This window comes from Pelmatolapia mariae, linkage group LG6 (genome assembly GCF_036321145.2).
Source record: "Pelmatolapia mariae isolate MD_Pm_ZW linkage group LG6, Pm_UMD_F_2, whole genome shotgun sequence".
Taxonomy (NCBI): domain Eukaryota; kingdom Metazoa; phylum Chordata; class Actinopteri; order Cichliformes; family Cichlidae; genus Pelmatolapia; species Pelmatolapia mariae.
Window position 1 is genome coordinate 11,781,477 of NC_086232.1, and position 19,850 is coordinate 11,801,326.

The window sequence follows — 19,850 nt, forward strand, 5'->3', positions numbered from 1 at the left end:
GTAATATACTGTTTGCAGATGTATTCAGCCCTTTATGGCCTCCGGTTCTCAGGAAAACGGTTTTTCTTTCAAAACCACCAAGGATAGGGTGGAGGTTAAGGACAACAACTAAAATAACAAAGGACATCAGATCCTTGGCTGGCAACTGGCAATGCGTCTGCGCTCCCAAATTATGTTTTTGATGCTATTTAATGTGTGTGTATGTGTGTGTGCACTGTAACATCCTGGAGAATTTCTTGATGTTGTGACGTTACAATGCTCAGAAAATCATACTAAAATGCAATATGACTGCTACTATGCTACTACTAGCTGAATGAATTTTGTGTCCTTGAGCACCCCTCAAAAGACTCTCACCAGTAACATGCACTGAATAATATACATTATACATATGTTATGTATGAATTTTTTCTGCTATAAATAAGTTTCATTTTGTGTCTGTGTTTGAGTTTTAAGGTGCCACTCCCCTTCTGTAAACCAGTTTCAGTGGCAGATTTTAAAATAGAACTGTGTGGTTTACATGAAGCACTGGGACTCCCCAAGCATTTATCAGGATTTTGGCCCTTTCATGGTTTATTTTTGAAACACTTCCTCAGAGTATATGTACAACCAGCCACATCCACCACCAGGAAGTTAAAATAACAATAAATATTGAACTGATTAGCAAGATTCCTGTGACCAAGTAAGGGTCTTCTTCAGTAGTGATAGCCTTGTTGGACACACTGCACTGCATCTGTGCAAACTAAATAGGTCCGATTTCCGCTGCCATCCTGTATGTCTATAGTTAACTGCAAATACTGACCACTGAATACAATTTTCAATTGCGTTTAACTATGAAACATTGAGTAAACATATTTTTTCCCTTCAATTTATTGATAATATAATGGATAAAGGATTTGCTTACAAATATTCCTGTAGTTCAACTCTCTTTAACTCAGTGTTGAAATAGAAATAAACAGCACACATCTCTATATAACCTAAGATGAATAAGACATCTGAAAACTTGTGAATATACTCTGATATCATACTCAGTGAACTTGCCATAAGTTTACCTGCCCTGTCAGGTGTGCTTCACCAGACCTTTGCATCTGCTACATCTCAGTTTAAGCCCAGAGTCACAGTTAAGTAAAAGTGATCAATAATCATTGAACTGCCAGCATGTTTAACTTTAACCACATGTATTATTTTCTCTGTTATTTAAAATAAAAAACGGGAAGTTTTGAGGCAAAGGCCAAACATGGGTTATCATAGGTATACAGGTATACAAAAGGCAGATTACAGGGTACACAGATGGTCTCCGAGCAAGGCCCCTCTCACTTTTGTCATTTAGCTTAGAATAATGTACTACTCCGCAGTACAGAGGCACAAGGAGGAAATTACAACTGCCACTGGTGTCAGCGTGTATTAGATGGCATTTGTATGCTTGATGGTTCTGTAGAACAATCTGTAAACCCAGCACTGGCATATTATAACTCCATAAAGCTGTCATAATGTGGTAATTAGCTATTTTCAAATAGAACAGACTCAATAAAGCTGAATATCCATTCTCATTTTACCTCGGAGAGAAATATCTGGCTCTTTAGCTACTAAAAGAGTTACATCATAATGGCATCTCACAGATACGCAGAAGATATCTTTAGATGTGCGATGATGTCACTTCCAACTTGTCATCATTATTATTATACAAATGCAAGTAAAGGACTCCTTAGTTCCACATTTAAATACACTGAGTAGCCTTAAGCATCACTTTTTTTAAGATAAAGTGTTGAAAAAAGGCACAATCTTTTCTTAAACCTAGCCAGTGAATCCAAAGTTAAAAAAGCAAGTGAAAATAAAACTATGTAATGACTGAAAACGTGAAATAAAAACCTGATAAATCTCCATCCATCCAACCATTTATTCATTTTCTTCTGCCGCTTCAGTTCAGGGTGCCGGAGAGGAGAGCTGGCTGCTGTCAGAGGGCGAGAGGTGGGATAAACTCCGAACAGGTCGTCAGTCTATCAAAGAGCTAACACAGAGAGACGGGCAACCATTCATGCTCACGTGCACACCTCATTTATACTCCAACAGGTTAACCAGGGATGTTGGATTGTAGGAGAAAGCTGAAGTAGCATGTCTCTGTGTTTCATCAATTACTGTTGTAACCATTGCATTATGGCGCCAAAACAAAAGGAGAAAAGCCAAAACAATGAGCTGAAAAATGCCAAATTGCTCCAACCGGTTTCTTCTTTCAGAGCAGCACCTTTCAAATAACAGTGTCATTTATCCGGGCTTTCAAACTGTGTAAAACCCTGATACAGGGAACTCTGATTTTTCAGAGACACCGTTTAAATTTAGTTGATATAAATTAGACAAAAAAGAAAGAAAAATTAAAAAATCTTTAAGTGACGTGCATGACTGGTAATTTTTGCTGACCGCATTTTGCCATCAGATAATGAATTAGGATGTCAAACAGAGATTTTTACATGTACAGTAAAGTGTTTTAACTGAGAACAAATACCTACCAGAAAGAGCTATTTACAGTAATAACGACTGCATGTGTACACTGTGCATGTGTACACAGCCTCTTACAAAGGCTGTTATTGGCTTTTGACTGAGAAGCATAATGGTGAGATCAGAACAGTCATTGTTCTTTAAGGCGTGTTCAGGACACAAGCTTTCTCCACCACCTATTTAGTCAGTTTTTCTCTCACATCTTATCTCATGCACACACACTTTGACACTAGCATGCCTTCATTCAGCGTTCACCTGTCGGGTGTCTCTCGTTACTGACATTCATAAGTCAATAAAGGCAGCAGCTAGTGATGCTGACATTCCAATGAGGGGACATAATTGTGCAGTAAAATGCTTTGAACAGTTCAAACATTAAATATGGGGTTATTAAAGCTTCAAACACTAGATGTCAGTGCAGTTGTTAATGTGTGGGAGTTGGATAGAAACAAAAAACGAACTGATTTACCGTCCAGTCTAAAATGGTTTTCTAAGTGCTCAAGATGCCACGAAGGTTATTGACTAACCGATGACTTTCACATACTTGTTACTCGGAAGGATTTTTTTACAGTTATATCCAAGTTCAGCACTTGTTTATAGCTGGACAGCTGCACACAAAGAAACAACATCTGCTTTAAGCCAGCACAGTGAATCACAAGAATTGTAACTACACCTGAATCAGCAGATTAGTGGCACCTCTACATGCTCAGATTGACAAAAGAGATTGGAGCAGTTGCATGCTTTAGTAAATCAAACAGTGTGTGCTGAGGGTGTTAGCGCTGAGGTAGTGTTTTCACAGAGACTAAAGTGTTTGCATTAATGGTTGACAGCAGTCATGTGATTCAGTTACACTCAGATTATTAGTGTAAACAGCAAAATACTCAACTACAAGAAAGAACGATCGGGAGAGTGAGAGAAAATGGAAAAAAAAATGATGATTTGTTCAAGAAATCGAGTGTAATACAGTGACCTTGTGTGCACGAGAGAAAAAGACAGAAACACAGTGGTGCACAGACGGATGTGTGTGTGCATGTGTGTGTGTGTGTGTGAGTGCATCACATATTGACTCCATATCTATTTTCACGCAGCCCGAGATGGATCCTTTGAAACGCTGCTCGTATAACACACCACCGCCAGCCATGAATTGCAGAAGCATTTTTCAAGGGTGTATTTATCTTCAAGGTCAGGCCAGCTGCTGGAGTCTGTTCGGCGCATTTGAGTGTATGTGTGTCCGGGTGAATTTGCGGATTGCGAATGCTTATACATGTCAGTGGAGGAGTGTCCCTATGTGTGCGTGCGCTTGTAAAAGAGGGTACTGTAACAGTGTTTGTATATAGTTTATTGCATGCTGGCCTTGGAATATAACTTTGAAATACAAGCATGCTGTAAAAAAGTGTTGATGAAATCTAATAAGCCATTAAGTTGACAGGTACCAGTGCACACGTATACACACAGAGAAACAGAAGAAGGGGGACTGACAGAAAGTCTCAACACCCAGATTGTGTTTGACATGTCGACAGCTGGTTGCTGTGGTAACATCATTAGGAAAGCAGAAAGAGGAAGAGGTGACGCTGGGCAGTAACCTAAATGTTAAGTCTTTGTTTTGTGTGATGAAAACTCTGAGCCGATATCTAAAATCTACCTCTGGAATGCCACACAGCATGATGGTGGCACGCTATAAACCTCAGATGGTTGTGTTGGGAAAATACCAGTGCACCAGCAATTTCTCAAATACTCAGACAACAACCACACCAAGTTTCAAATCACTCAGATCACCTTTCTTCCCCATTCTGATGCTCGGTTTGACCTTCAGCAGGTCATCTCCACCATGTCTCATTGCTGTCATGTGATTGGCCGGTTAGGCGTTTAAGTTTATAAGTACTAGAATAGGTGTACATTCTAAATATTGGATATCAACACCACCACCAGCAACACTAAAACCACCTTCCTAATAATCTGCAGATCTCCACCACGTTGTCAGAACAGACCTGTCGGTGCATGAACACAAGACCTCTGGTGGCACCAGTATGTAGACCAGTACAGCCTCAGTAGAGCAGGCTTGTGTATTCTGGCAAACGCTGCAGTTGCTCATATTGTATGTGGGGAGTTCAGAGGTCAAAACGACATCATAGGCTCATGTTTGTTTTGTGTTTTTGAGGCAGCTCTGAGCAGGTTCTGCAACATTGCAGGGGTCATTGTCTGCTCGGGGAGGCTGCTGCTGTTGGTGAGTGCCGGTGCCACAGGGAGTGCAAATGGTCTGCAGAAGCTGGAAAAGAAGGCAACTGGACATCTCTAAGTTTCATGAAGATGTTTTACATCTCATCCAAGAGGCTTCTTCAGATTTAAAGCCTAAAGGTGGAGAGTCCCAGGTATTTAAACCCTAGAGGGGGTTGTCCCTAACCGCCTAGTTCCTTAAATTAACATGACCTGGATGACCGAGAACCGACACAGACACAGGCTCTGCAGTGATGTTAGGTGGGTGGTGTGAACGCAATGTCTGCATGAATGTCAGGATCAAAGTTTTCTCAGTGGTGCACTGCATGATAACAGGATGATCAATGTTTTTCACTTCAGATCTAATTTAATGGCCACTTGTTAACACTTGTTTTGAATAACGTAAAATGACAGCATATTTGTAATTACTGTACTCAACTAATGTCAGATTAGTAAGACACACAGTTTTCAGCAACAGTAGGTATTAATAAAAAGGAGATGTGAGGATTAGGTTTAGCTCTTCTTTAGAGTTCCAATGTTGTAATTATAGACACAAAGCTAGTCACCCACCGTCCCTAAACATAGCACGTAATAAGCAACGAGCATGACTAACTGGAATCTTTCAGATAATGGAAAAATTTGGTTTCTCATTATTTAACAGGTTGGCTGAGTAACAGGCTAACCTCCCAAGAACTTGGTGCATTCCTTTAAAAACTCACCATCTCCCACACACTCCCACACACGCCGGCCCTAATATTAGAACTAAATATACCACAAAAACCGGTGCCTGTGGTGCACATTTGGAAAACTGCGGGCCTTCCTTCTCCCACTCTACTGTGCATTTTGGCCTGAGCTGAACTGACAAGGTTTCGAGCATCGCTGCAGTCAAGCACAAACAAGTGGACACTAAGATCTGCAAACCTCACAGGTTCAAAATGAGTCAGTTTCCATGTCAAGTTTTATATATTTGAGACGGAGTCTAAGAAATCTGCTTGAGCTTGAAGCAGTTTACATCGCATTAAAAGCAGTTTCATTTAATCCATGTTATCGACCTGATGGACACTTAGCGGGTGAAGCAGATAAGCTGTGATACCGTTATTTATAACCCAAGAGTTGCTATTCACTAGCTGGGCCCATGTCCTCACTTTAGGTTTGACAGCGTTTGAGTAGGTAAAGGTGAATGCTTGGACATGAAATGAGCTGCGGTTTGGGGAAGGCCTCAAAGGGGACTGGCGACAGCTCCTGGGCCTGGCAGATCCCCATGTACTAAATAGAAGTGAAGAAGTTAAAGAACTGAAAAGGGGAGGGAGGGTGGGGCACGTAAACGAGAATTAAAAAGCTTGCAGAACTGGGGGAACCTATATAGATGAGAACCGGAAGGAGCGTGTTTGGAGGCGTGGTCCTGCTCCTGAAATTCCAATACTTAATCTCCAATTAAACACTAAACAGTGATATGATGCCCCATGCTGACATGGAGGAACACTAACATTAACTAAACATTAGAGTTTTGCTCTATTACAGTCCAGTATTAACCAACTCCTGGCAAAATCAATTGTTCAGTATGTTCATTGGTTAGTCACTTATTTTGCCTGCAATATTCTTGTGAAAGCAGTGCAGCAGTTCACTGAAGTTACTGGTGCTGCTTCATGAGAGTGATGAGAAAGAAGAAACAGATGCAATGGTGCTCTGTTCTGCTGAGAGGAACTGCAGAGTCAGGTGTTCGTTATCTGTAGGTGTGTTACTTCTTGTGATTCTTACATGGATGAAATTATGTGATCCATTAATACAGAGTTACTCGGCACAGCAGCTTTAATTTTGTTGGGGTTTCATTTGTGAATCCAGGGAGTAAATGAACAGATATCACTCCCAAACACATCTGTTCTTCCAGCAGTTGTGTTAAAAGACATGCTTCCACACTCATGTCTGCAAGTGAGTAAGATGCTATTTCTTATTGAGCGATCGAGGCCTTTGAGTCCCGACTGTACAAGCGAAACGTCCGATATTCTCCAGCTCCACCCCTGATCAGTAAGCACACTGGGTTCCCCTGTGTTTATTTTTAGGGTCAATATCTGCTAATCTTTGGTTAAGTAGACAAGGGATGCCCCACTGATATCAATACCACTCATACACACTTATTCACATAGACAGCTGTGGCTTGTAGCTACCCCTGCCATGATTTCATATGCCACCTGTTGCTGAATAGCAAGTTGGTGATTAAAAACAAATTTAATTCCTCTTACTCCCTCTATCTGTCTGTCACTGTCTTTCTCACATTCTCTCTATTTTCAGTTTGATGTGTGTGACCGTTTATCTAATTCTGAATCTACTTTATTGTATCTAGCAGTCACCCTGTTTTTTTTTTCCATTGCTTATTTTCACTTCAGTGTTAAGCTGTCTTGGCCAATTAAACACTTTATAATCACGAGTGTCTCTACAGCCTACACTGTATTTATGTAACTCTCTGTGGCAGTAATCACACTCCATTATAACCCCAATTTGTGCCTTCAAACTCTTGGTCTTCATTTATTGCACTTTCATTTCATTTGGGGATAATCTAAAATCCCAAACACAATAAAGAAGTCATCAGTTAGCGTACATATAACACACAATTACACACAAATAAATCAAATAAATAAAATTTTATTTATATAGCACCTTTCTAGACAGAGTCACAAAGTGCTGCACATAAGATAAAAAGTCATAAAAAGGTAAAACAGACAGTTCTTAAGGTTTGGGGGAAAGAGTTCCAGAGTCTTGGGGCCACAGTGGCAAAAGCTCTATCACCTTTAGTTCTCATCTTAGTCTGTTTTATAGCAAGTAAGCCCTGATCAGATGACCTCAGGGACCTACTAGGGACATAGGGCTGTAGCATATCAGAGATGTAGGCTGGTGCCAGTTCATGCAAAGCTCTATAAGTCAAGACCAGGATCTTAAAATGGACTCTGAATTCAACAGGAAGCCAGTGTAGCTGAGATAGCAACGGTGTCACATGTGAACACTTAGAGGATTTTGTCAAAAGCCTAGCTGCAGCATTTTGCACAACCTGCAGATGATCCACAGAACTTTTTGCTTAGACACATAAACAGTGAGTTACAATAGTCCAAGCGTGAGGAAATAAATGCATGTATAGCAATCTCCAGTTCAGAGCGAGACATGGACATCACAAATGAAAAAAAAACTGCTTTGGTGCATATTTGGGATCATTGGCCTGTTGAAACACCCAATTGTGTCCATGTTTCAACTGTCCAACTGACGATTTGAGGTGAAGTTGAAAAATTTGGAGATACTTCTCCTTCTTCATTACTCCATCCACTTTATGCAATGCACCCGTACTGGCAGCAAAACAGTCCTAGAGCATGACGCTACTACCAGCATGCTTGACAGCTAGTACAATGTTATTAGTTTTGAAAGCTTCAGCTTTACTCCTCCAAACATACCTTTTGTCATCATGGCAAAATAGTTCAGTCTCTCTTTCAACATTTCTCTAGAAGGCATTTGGCTTGTCCGTGTGGTCAGCCTCAAATTTCAGTTGAGTGTGAAACTGTCAATTTTGGAGCGGGGGCTTTTTTCTTGGTGGGCAACCTTTCAGTCTATGCTGATGTGAAACTTACTTTAATGTCAACAGTAATGCTGGTGTGGCAGCAGTTTCTAGTGCATGACAGGCCTGAGCCTTAGTGGTTAAAGGGTTGTTCCTGAATCTGAATCAACTTGTACTTAAAGTACAATTGTTTGAACTGATGATCCAGGAATCTGGAGTTGTAAAGAAACGGTTCCAAGAGACTTCGCCAACATGTGAAAATCCACAGTTCTCCTTCTTAGATCTTAGATCCTTGGACTTTCCCATTGTTCTGTGTATTGGTCAATCCAATGAGTGCTCGCAAACAAATCATTTTTATGCTGACAAAGAGAAAGTACCAGTTGTATTAAATCATCATCGCTAATGAGAAGTTAATAAGCCTTTGTCTTGTCCAGTTTAAAGGCATTGTAGAATCTTTTGACCCTGTGTATTACAAAAAACCCAAAATAAATTCAAACTTGTGCACCCAGTTCATGTTTTTTAAGTCATTACAGAGTCAACATTCATGCTCATACTGTATGTAAATTTCTGACCACAACTGTAAATAAAACTGAATTGAACTCTTTGGGAAAGTGGGTCCATAAAGAGACTACCTACTGAGGAAAGTCAGCCAAATTCAAATTAGGTATGGATGTGAAATAAAAAGCTGTATCATCAGCAAAAACAAAAAAAGCATATTTTTGCAGACCCCTGTAGGTCATTCAAAGAGAGCAGTAGAAGTAGTGAGACTCATGTACAGTGGTCCCTCGCTATAACGTTGTTCAACTTTCGCAGCTTCTCTGTTTCACTGATTGTTTTTGTGCAATTTTGCATGTTTTTTTGTTTGTTTGTTTGTTTGGGGTTTTGTTGTCTTTTACAGCGCATTGTGTTCTGCGTCCTGACTGGCTGTAGACCATTGTCAATTGATCTTGTGCCGTGTCTCCTGTACAGTACAGAATTCATTCAGCTTTTCAAATTTACATGAATCTTCAATCGCTAGCAGTGTGACTCCGAAGTGCTGTACTGTATGTTTGTAGGTTTTCTCCCCAACAAACACAACAATTTTGACGAAACATTTTACACCATCAAAGGCAACCGTGGGTGCGTTTGGTTTCATTCTGTAATACTGGACTTATTTTTCTATGAAGGTTTGAACTTTGAGATTGTTTAAACAAGAGAGAAAAGTGTGAAGATGTTCATGCCTGTCTGAGAAAAGTGTGTAAAGTGTGTAGTGAGGGGTTTTACAGCCTTAAAACATCTATACTAATTGTAAAAAATAAAGTTGGCTACTTCACGGATTTCACCTGTTGTGGGTTATTTTTAGAATGTAACTCCCGCGATAAACAAGGGACCACTGTAGTCCAAAAAGTAGGTTAATGCTATTTTAATCATTTTTGTTATTAGCTACAGAATTTTCTTTACTAAGTTGTAACACTGTGAAGCCATATTTCTATCAAGGATGTTTTGGTTAACACTGTCAAAAACCTTTGACAAGTCTAATAATAAACCAAGACTGTAGAGATCTCATGAACAAGCTGCAAATTCCTCTTTGTGTATCTCAGTGTCTTTCTCTTTCCTCCCTTCCTGACCGTTCTCCACCCCCACCAACTACAAATCCTTCCAGCATGTTGTCCTCACCAACTCACTCCTCCCTTTCCCATTTTTCTACAATGCTGGAAAGTGCTGACGAGGGGGTAACTCAATAGAGAGGCGAAATCTAAGAGTGTCTCAGGACAGAACAGAGGGTCAGCGCAGGACATGAAGGAACAGAGAGTCGCATTTTATTTTCCCTTTTTATGCTTGGTAGTCTTTTAAATTTAAAATGTTTACATTTTTTGTTGCTATTTTTGTTCTTTAATTAGTAACATTTTTTTTTTAACAATACTGTAAGTCACAGTGTCAGCCGCAGTTGAATATATCATAACATTACTACATTTTGTGCCTGAATTTTACACTGGAAACCATGGCAGACATTACTATTACTAACAGCCAACAGTAAAATCTAACCATGGAGGTGTTCGATTATTAAAACCTGTAATTAGCAAGTCATTATTAAGGCTTAAAATGTGCTGTAATTTCCAGCTTTCTCTTCCACACAAAATTTGCAGAGAATGAATATTTGATGTTGAAAGCCTAATACCTTGGCAGTGTGGTATAATCAACCATGAACTCCCAGGGATGAAATCTCATTTAATGCTCATAATGAAAATCTCTGCAGTAAAAAAACCCCAAAAAAACCCCTTCGTATCTTTAACTGGCTGCCGTTTTATTACAACTAAAGTATCTTACTGACTTTTCTTTTCTTTCATAGATGCACTACTACAAATAAATGTCTCTGTTGGCCTTGACTAACTGGGTGCAAGGTGGCCTACTAAATCACTCAGCAAAAGATAAGCGAACAAAAGGGAGAAAAAGGGAGAACAAAAAAGGCACAAAGTTAACAACCTATACAGACGGAGACTGATAAGCACAGATGTAGGGTGTAGGAAGATATGGACAGAGAAATTAGATATAAAAAATAGGAAGATGTTAAGATGAAAGGACAGATAGGGAGGACAAAGTTGAGGGGAAAGTTTCTCTTGGATAAAAGATGGAAAGAACAGACTTCTTCAGCATAACTTTGCCTTAGGGGAGTTAGAAATCCCAGCAAATCAAAAAAAAATTAAATGCATTTCTTTGGCACAATTCATACAGTGGTATTCATTTGATTGCATTCATAAAATGCAAGAATAAGTTATGAATCCAATATAAAGCATCTTAGGAAGGTGTTGGGACACCTCGTGCTGCCAGCACAGCCATAGTGTTCCTTGGTGTTGATTCTCCAAGTCTCTGGAGAAGTTACTGGAGGGATGAAATGTAATTCTTTCTTCATTCTTTCTTCTTTGTTCATTTGGTATTTGACGACGGTGTCAGAACGCGCTTTAAAATATCTCCTATAGTTACTGATTTCTGTTCCACCGAGTGCAGAGGGTATAGCATATGATGCACACTTTTTTAATATTCGTCCAAACATTCAGTGAGTACTTACGCCCCTGTGGATGAATGTAACAGGACCTTTAACGTTTGTAAATCATTCAAAAGCAATTTGATGTAAGCGGCTTATTTTGGATTCATAGGACAAAGATAATCTATAACAATTTTAGAGCACATTAAAAGTGGTCTGTGAGAAAACTACACTCTCAGATCATTGCACTCAGTCTATAAAAAGCTAGCCATTTCAAGTCAGATCAGATAAACAATATAAACATAAAAAGACTTTATACGACCACAGGGGTCCTGTGTGTTTTTTTTGCTTGTTTTTTCTTCACAGGATCATTATATTAAGTAGCTTTTACTTATAAAAACTGAATTTTAGCGTCTGCTCTTAAATCACTCTGAATTACATTAGACAGTCAGTACTGCAAAGCTCTATATAACAAAGGTATCTTGTACACTGAACTTATACTGTGCTATTTAAAAATCTTGAGCCACCCATCTATTCTTTTTCCTTCCAAAGAGCCAGACTCAGTGTTGTATCTACAGATAACAGAGAACTTAGCAAAAGACAGTTAAAGAAAGTGTATCTTAAGGCAGCAGTCCCCAACCTTTTTTGCGCCACGGACTGTTTTATGTCTGACAATATTTTCACAGACCGGTGTCACGGATGAATACAACAAAATAAAACCTGACCAGTACCAAAAAAAGAAGATTTATTCATAACACACAGGAAAAGACCCAGAGAAACCGAGTTAACAATAAAAACGATACAAAATATCGATAAAAAACGATAAAAACCCTGAAAACTATAAATGTCATGCCCGAGCCTCAACTCTCGTGGCCCGGTCCCAAACGACTCACAGACCGGTCCAGGGGTTGGGGACTGCTGTCTTAAGGCACTTTGTTATTGGTAGCATGTTCCAAAAGTACATAATTTGCTCTCAAATAATGTTCTCTTCTGTTTTTTTCTGAATATACCAAAAAGCCAAGAATTAGACAAGTTATGGACAAAGAAGACGTGGCTGTCTTAAAAAATAATCTACAGCAGATAAACACCATCTGAAAGCCATGTCCTTAAGAAAAAGGTAAAAATCCAATCCAAAAATCTGGCTTTTAAGCAAATCCATCTGCGGTTCACTGAAACTTAATCAAAAATTGTCTCAAAGGGTCAAGAAGTCGTTCTCAAGAAAGGGAACAGGGAGAAAGGGCTGAGGTATGCCAAACTGAAAATCAGTGCCAGCAGGTCTGATGGACCACTGCATCGTAATTTGACATTTCTGGTTCAAATCTTTATTAATATGTATATGAAGATGTGAGGTAAGAAGTGAGGTACAACAGAGACCATGTGCAGCTATCTGTAAAACACGGTGGAGGCTCTGTCATGGTTTTGGGTTGAGCATTGGACATCTTGTCAAAATTGTATGTAATGATGAATGCAGAAAAGTATCAGAGTTGGATGCCCCATGAAATACATCTGTCTGATTGGTTGTAGCATCATTTATTTGCCTTACATACTGTATTCCCATGTATGTTTCCTTAATTTTCAACAAACAGCTACACCTACTCCCAATTTTCCTAACAAAATATAAAGAAATTGGACTTCACACAGTGCTACATGTGCCTTGAAGGCATTTTCTAAAAGTAGTTGTAACTACAGCCTCTCATAACATGGCCAAGCCAGTGCTATTAGTTATACTGAGTGTGAGAGACAGGACCAAATGTATTGACAGACGCACAAATCAAGACAGAAGATGTGGGTAAGGTCCAAAGAAGACAGATAAAGTGGTATTATACCAGTCCCGTGTGTGATATGGTAGTGCTGCACAGAAAACAGAAAACGATCACACTCTCAGGCCAACAGTGCTTGCGTCATATCTTGACACCCCCCACCCACCCCCCCCCTCCTCCCCTCTGAAAATAGAGTATAATGAGAGGTGGGGATGTTGGGTGTATGGGGTAAGTGTGTATGTGTTTGGAAGCAGCTATAAAAGTCATATTGTGTCGTCCCCCCTTCATCTTGCTCATCTTACCTCCATCTCCTGCCCTTCTGTCTTCTCTCTGCTCCAATTCCTCTCCATCACCTTTTGCTTTGCCTTATTTCTCAGCTGCAATCATCCACCCCTTTATTCAGGTAAGACAGAAAATAAATAAACACACACACAAACATTTACAGGTGCAAGAGGCCACACATAGGACACTGGAAGCTGAAGATTTAACTGCAATTTTGGGGGGGGGGGATTATCTGTGACAAGCAGAGAGACTTCAGCTAAGTGAAATAGTTGTAAATTACCAAGATATGAATGACACATGGGGATAAACTGTTTGTAGCTGCAGGATGTGCATCAGGGGTGTGTTTGTGTAAGTCTGAGGGTGAATGCTCCACTAGAAACTCAACTAAGAAAATCAATCAGGAGCATCATTGATCCAGGATTTGCGAGGCCTATGAAACACAACTTGATGAAGTTAAAAGGTCCAGTCGATAAAACACTGGGGGGGTGCATGAATATTCTTGATACAGTATTAGAGTGCCAAAGAAGAATAACAAGCTATGTAAATATATCTTTTTGAAATCAATTCACAAATTGTTAAATATGGGGATGTTTGGTGGTTTCAGTTTGGTTTTCGCTCCTCTGCAGTAGCTTGTTTTAAATAAAAGGTAATGTTAGCAGCAGGTGTTGGTCTCGTGGGTGTTTCCTTGCTCAGGTTTCACCAAGAACAGGTGTCAGTGGCACAGCAGCTGTGTACTTAAGTAACTTTAAGTACAGTAGCTAATGTCTGCTGTAGATGATTTTAGGTGTTGTTGGGATTTTGAAAAGAGGACTTAAATAAGACACGCTTCACTGAACAATACACTTTTCTGTGCCATGACTCAGAACTTTAACTGGCAGATATTTATATGTGCTTTAGGGTATTATGCTGATCTGCTTTTCAAATCATTAACGCCACTAGAAAAAAATAAAAATAAAAAAGTTAAGTTGCTGGTTAGAACTGTATCTACTTTTCTAAAGAAACATGACTTATTTATAGCACACTCGCAGGCAAGAGTGGCTTTCAATCCTCAGTGAAGGTCTGTTATGTTATGATACTAAAATATAACCCCACATATCCATCACAGCATGCACATCCTTCACTGCAAGTTAAATAAAGTCACAGAGTGTCATTCATAATATGTGAGCAGAAACGTTCTCACTCTGCACACTGAAATAAGTGGGCACGTACAATTACCCACCCCATAAGGAAACCCAGTTACCTCGGGCTCTGCCGTGTATGTGTACTGTTTTGTATCATCGTTCAGCCTGTCAGAATGTTATCCAATATATTATACAACTATTATAACTCAGCTAAAATCCTTCATGTTATTTTGAGCATTTTTGTTCTTGTTCTTTTAGAGACATACACATAATATCTGAAATGAAAATATTATGATTATCACAACTATTATTATTGATGAAAAATGTGTGTTTAAACTTTAAAAGATAGCCAGGCCTTCTTCGTTTGTCTCTTTGTGTCGGATTTGAGTGTGAAACAGTTCATACATGTGGTTTAAACACAGATTTATGTGACTGAGGCCCAAGTGACATTACGTTTGAGGGACAGTCATGGAAAAAGAAAGCGCACATGCTTGTGAACACTTGCTGCAAAGTTCATGAACAGTGGGACAAAACCTGTGAATTTTACAATGTCCTGAAAGAATGTCAGTTATGTCATCTGAATGTTTAGTTTTGTGTTTTACAAAATACAAAACACAAAATCTGACAAGATCCAGAACTGGAACCGTATGACTGCTGATATAGGTAATAAAAACAACTGTAGCACGTTCCCAAAGGCAAAAAATGCTATCCCTGAGATGGCTTCATTTCATCGACGCTTTCTATTTGCATCATCTTATTGACAGGAAAAGAATCTGCACAACTCAAGACATTTCACAAACCACAAACAGATGCTCACTAATTGGCTTTTGCTGCCAAAAAACAGACACATAACAGGTGTGGTGACAGTTGAGAAGCTGATTGGACGGAAAGCAAGAGGATGACAATGAATTTCTGTTTGTACTTTTATCATTCTGTCCTTTGGACAGGAAGGCCTGGGATTTTGCAGGGGTCAGGATAGTGCAATCTGCACAGGGACTACTGACATGACCCCGGTGGGGCTTTGCAAGTCTCTCAGCACACGTATCCTGACTGTGAGACATATACTCTTACATACTCAGGAGCTCGCATCTCTTAAAGACACAAAACCCACTCATCAAACATCTATCTTGACAACTCAGCACTTGATCCCAGAGCTCTGAAATGACAGGACTCTGGGTTCAGCTCAGGTGTGACACCTACAGGCTAAAGCATGTACTGCAACTAAGAGGACACTGATCACAAAATAGAACTGAGCAAGCGGATGAGACATGAACCACAACAGGTTACACATTTGTACTGAGCACATGCAGCTCTACAGCACACTTTGTGTTATTCAGCTATAAAGTGGTGTGTATTTCACAATGACTGGATAGGTTTCTTAGGTTTAATAAAGTTATTTTACAAACTAATGGAATTTTCTTTATATGTTAAAGCAAGGAATCAAAATCATCTCACATTGTGGGCCACATTTTGGATCTTAACTGGGTCAGACCACTGAAACTCCCCTTTTAGTCAGTATAAAGAATTTTAACTACATATAAATAAGTGCAATTTCATGATAAGCTTAAAATGTAAGAACTAAATGTTTTAAAATTATCGACTGTCATGTAATTATAAGACAGAGATTGGAGTCACTGGCAGGCCACTTCTGGTCCCTGGGCCTTATGTTTGACACTGCTGGATTAAAGTGTGGAAAACATCTGCATCAACTGAGGGTAACTAGTTGCACTGGTTGTGACTCTGTGACACATGACACAGAGAACAGAAGACATTTTAATTAATAACATACAATTTAATGCCTTATTCTGAATGAAAAAAAGGCTCTTTTCACACCATAAATTCCATCAGAGTTTATCATGCAATGACTACTTTAACTCTAAAATATACCATGTACTTTAACTGATGTCAAAGTACTGTTTGACAAACTCAGTTTCGCTGTGCGCTGTTTCACACGTTCTATTTGTCAAAATTGTAAAATTGTAGTCAAAGAGAAAAATTGCAGGAAAGTCTCTCCTCAGAAGTGCTTAAATCTCTCCGACAGAGTGATACTTTTAAGATAACAGAGAATCCAGAGCAATTCTGGGTGCTTATTTCAGTGTACAAAGCTTGTCTCTCTCCATGGGCGTTTGCCAGACTGTATTTATGTCTCTGTCTTAAATTCTAACGTATGTCCTTCAATTAACCTCTCGTTGTGCCAAGTTCCACAGAGGCCATCTCTCGAATGCCTTAAAGATATTCCTACCAGGCCTATCAGGGTTGAAATTCTTCTTGGGTTTGTTAGCATGGATCATCTTCTCTTAATTTACTGTTCTGTAAAATGCAACTTCTGTCTAACTAAAAATACATTTCCAAACACATGTGCACATAACGAGTTCAGATTTTACTTTCAGCTTTCGTATCACATCAGCTCAGCTGCATAGCTGCTGCTGTCTACACTCACCTCTTTGAAATGCAATACCAAACTTTGTGCCTTTCATGTCCTCTCTGTCTCTCTCTCCAGGAAACAAAATGGTTATGACAGATCTGCTAAAACCTGAGGAGATCAAGAAAGCTCTTGATGCCTTCGCAGGTCAGTAACTGTTGTAGAGGCTTATTCTCAGCAGACACAGCGCTGCAAAGTGCCAAAAGTTACCCTTAAATTTTTTGCTGACCCATAAAAAATCTATTTAAAAAAACTCTGTGCACATGGAGTTGATGTAATAAAATCTTTTATCTTTGCCTTGTCTTTTGTAGCAGAAACATTTGACCCTAAAAAGTTCTTTGAAATGGTGGGAATGAAGGCCATGTCGGCTGAAAACGTCAAGAAGGTCTTTCAGGTTCTGGATGTGGATGGTAGCGGATTTATAGAAGAAGAAGAGCTAAAGTAAGAAACTCAAACAGATGGAAAAACACGCTAAAAGCAGACATGATGAAAGATACAGCTCTGCTATATAACGCTGACGTCACATGTTCCTTAAAGCTGCCCTACAGTGACCCACTTTCTGCATCAACCTGCACTTTTCTCAGGTTTGTACTGAAGGGCTTTTCCAAGGATGGCAGAGATCTGACTGACGCTGAGACTAAAGCATTTCTCACAGCTGCAGACAAAGATGGAGATGGCAAGATCGGCATTGATGGTAAGAGAAAGGTGTCAAAATGTTTTCGGTTTATTCTTCAAAAAGGTACAAAGAGGCGATGAGAGTAGGATGAGGACGGGGTGGGAGGAGAGTTAGCAAGTAGGCTAAAAGAAGTTTTCTGCACTTCCACAAATGCTGTATGTTTTGTGGGATGTTTCTAATACTTGATTCTTATTGTTTACATCTATTGAAAAACTGAATATGACCGAAGCAAATTTGCAAGTTTGCAAGAAAAGACACACTTAGAAAAAAATGTAATGTCACCTGTGCAAGCTAACACCAACTTATAAATATCTAATTTGTTTACTGGAATAAACATGTCATAAACTAAAACTGCCAATTAATCTTTGGGTTTTTTTAACATAATCATAAAAACACAATATCTGAAATGTTAGCTATGGTAACACCGATCAGCGACTTCAAGGGATGACTGTGCTGGTGTATAAGGAATCCCATAAAATACACCAAAGTGTGGTTGGGCCAGATAGTGAACCTCCTGATGTGTACATTGATGTGTGAATGTTAAATAGAAAGCAATTGGGCATAAAAAAGTGCAAGAATGAATGGATGAGTGAGAAATGTTGGATAACTTGCTTTGCAGAAAACTGGACCAACAGTGTGGCCTGTTGATGTATTAAAGGTGAAAGATTTGTTTTATGATATAGAAGCTTTGGTCCAGAGGAAAAACACAGTTCAAGGTTCCAGACACCATGAAATACTTGGATCAGTTTCTTGTTGGTGTTTAACTGAATATGCTGACAATGTTTCACTCATTTGTGCGCATTTACATTTTTGTTTTGCTCTCTTTTTTTTTTCAGAGTTTGAAGCCTTAGTGCATGAGTAGGGGAAAGCTGAACTCCCCTCTTGTTCTTCCTGCTCCTCTTTGTCCCTGCATCCACATTTTGTAACTGCGACCTTCAAACTCTTCCTCCCTTTCCTCGCTCTGGACCCCTCACACGGAGTCAGACCAGGCCTGCTCTCTGCAAAACACTACCAAAAACAGGCCAACAGGGAGTCCACCTGAGGAGGAACATACAGGCATAACAGGCACCAGTTTCACTTTTCATTTTTCTTTTTATATATATAGATAGATATATATATATTTAACCACACATGCTGTATGGATTTCAGAAGCATTCTTAATGATTTCGCGAGGATAGTCTGTGGTCAAAAAAGGTGGTACTAGTGTTGTAGATGGTGTAGATGTTCTCAAGACTCCTTAAATCTTAATTTCCTTCCTCTCTGTGTATCAGGTTGTGCATTGTGTCTTGACTGGTTTTATTTCTGGATGTTCACATGTCAGTGCACTTTCCTCCCACTCCTCCTCTTTATCCACCTTCATTCACCTCCCTCACCTCAACCACCTCCTCCTTCTCCACCTCGTCCTCCTCCTCCACTCCCTGCCTCTGATCAGATCATGTAGTAAATAAAATCATATAAGGAGAGCTGTGAAGAGAGAAAAGATCTCAGTATGAAATGATAATAAAAAAGAAAACTTGACGTGAGGTGTCTCTTTACTTATTGTTACTCGCAGTGAACACACAACATTGAACTCACACAAATGCAACACACTGAACATCGCAAAACATGACAATCACTGGGATGGTGGAGAGAGCTTCAGCTTAGCATTTTGGGAAACATGCCTTCTTTCTCAGGTTGCTTGCTCACACACACATATAAATATTTTGCCAACAGCCAGGTTTCATAGTAAAGAGACTGAAAATGTGGTGCTGACACATGAATAAGATGCTAAGCAAACAGCTGCTGTAGCTGTAGAAAACAGCGCAGCATCAGTGTTTTCTTGAAATTTCTGGCAACAAGCATACTTCCAAAAATCTTTAAATATTCTCTGAATATTTTTACCAACAGACTCAAACGAATATTAACATACAAACTCAAATTGCTGTACAAAGTTTTGTTAAAATAAACATTTTAGTTTAGTTCAGTCAGGGGAGGATGGCTGATTTGGACATTGTAGCAATTTATATTTGGCGTCACATCACTATGGAGCAACAGGATCCTGGTACAGAACAGAGTGAACATTAATAACAAGAGATGGTTAAGACAGATACAGACAGCAAGACGGCCATGGGGTGGAGGCGGGTTGCAAAGGGGTTTGCAAGTCTGCAGCAAAACTTATCTGGTCCTTTGTAGGTTTTAAAATAAAATAAATACAGTCCAAGATGAATAACAAAACATGACATATTACACCTTTCTATTATTTATGTAACAAAACCTAAACCGAAATACTGAAGCAGTGTCTGAAAACAAAGCACATCACATGATTCCATAGAACCACCTTTAGCAGCAATAACTTGAAGTAATTGTGTGACATTATCAGCCAACATTGTTGATCCACTCTTCTTTGTA

At 39.4% G+C, this 19,850-nt stretch overlaps 1 protein-coding gene across 1 annotated transcript in view; it reads left to right on the forward strand.

Moving 5' to 3' along the window:
- Positions 1 to 18,933, forward strand: part of LOC134628467 (parvalbumin-7-like) — a 45,527-nt gene extending 26,594 nt beyond the window's left edge. Inside the window, exons 2-5 of the mRNA XM_063475146.1 lie at positions 16,865 to 16,933; positions 17,098 to 17,227; positions 17,371 to 17,480; positions 18,299 to 18,933. Coding sequence (XP_063331216.1) covers positions 16,865 to 16,933; positions 17,098 to 17,227; positions 17,371 to 17,480; positions 18,299 to 18,324 — 335 coding nt within the window. The 3' untranslated portion in view covers positions 18,325 to 18,933. The remainder of the gene's footprint in view (positions 1 to 16,864; positions 16,934 to 17,097; positions 17,228 to 17,370; positions 17,481 to 18,298) is intronic.
- Positions 18,934 to 19,850: the final 917 nt, after the last annotated feature.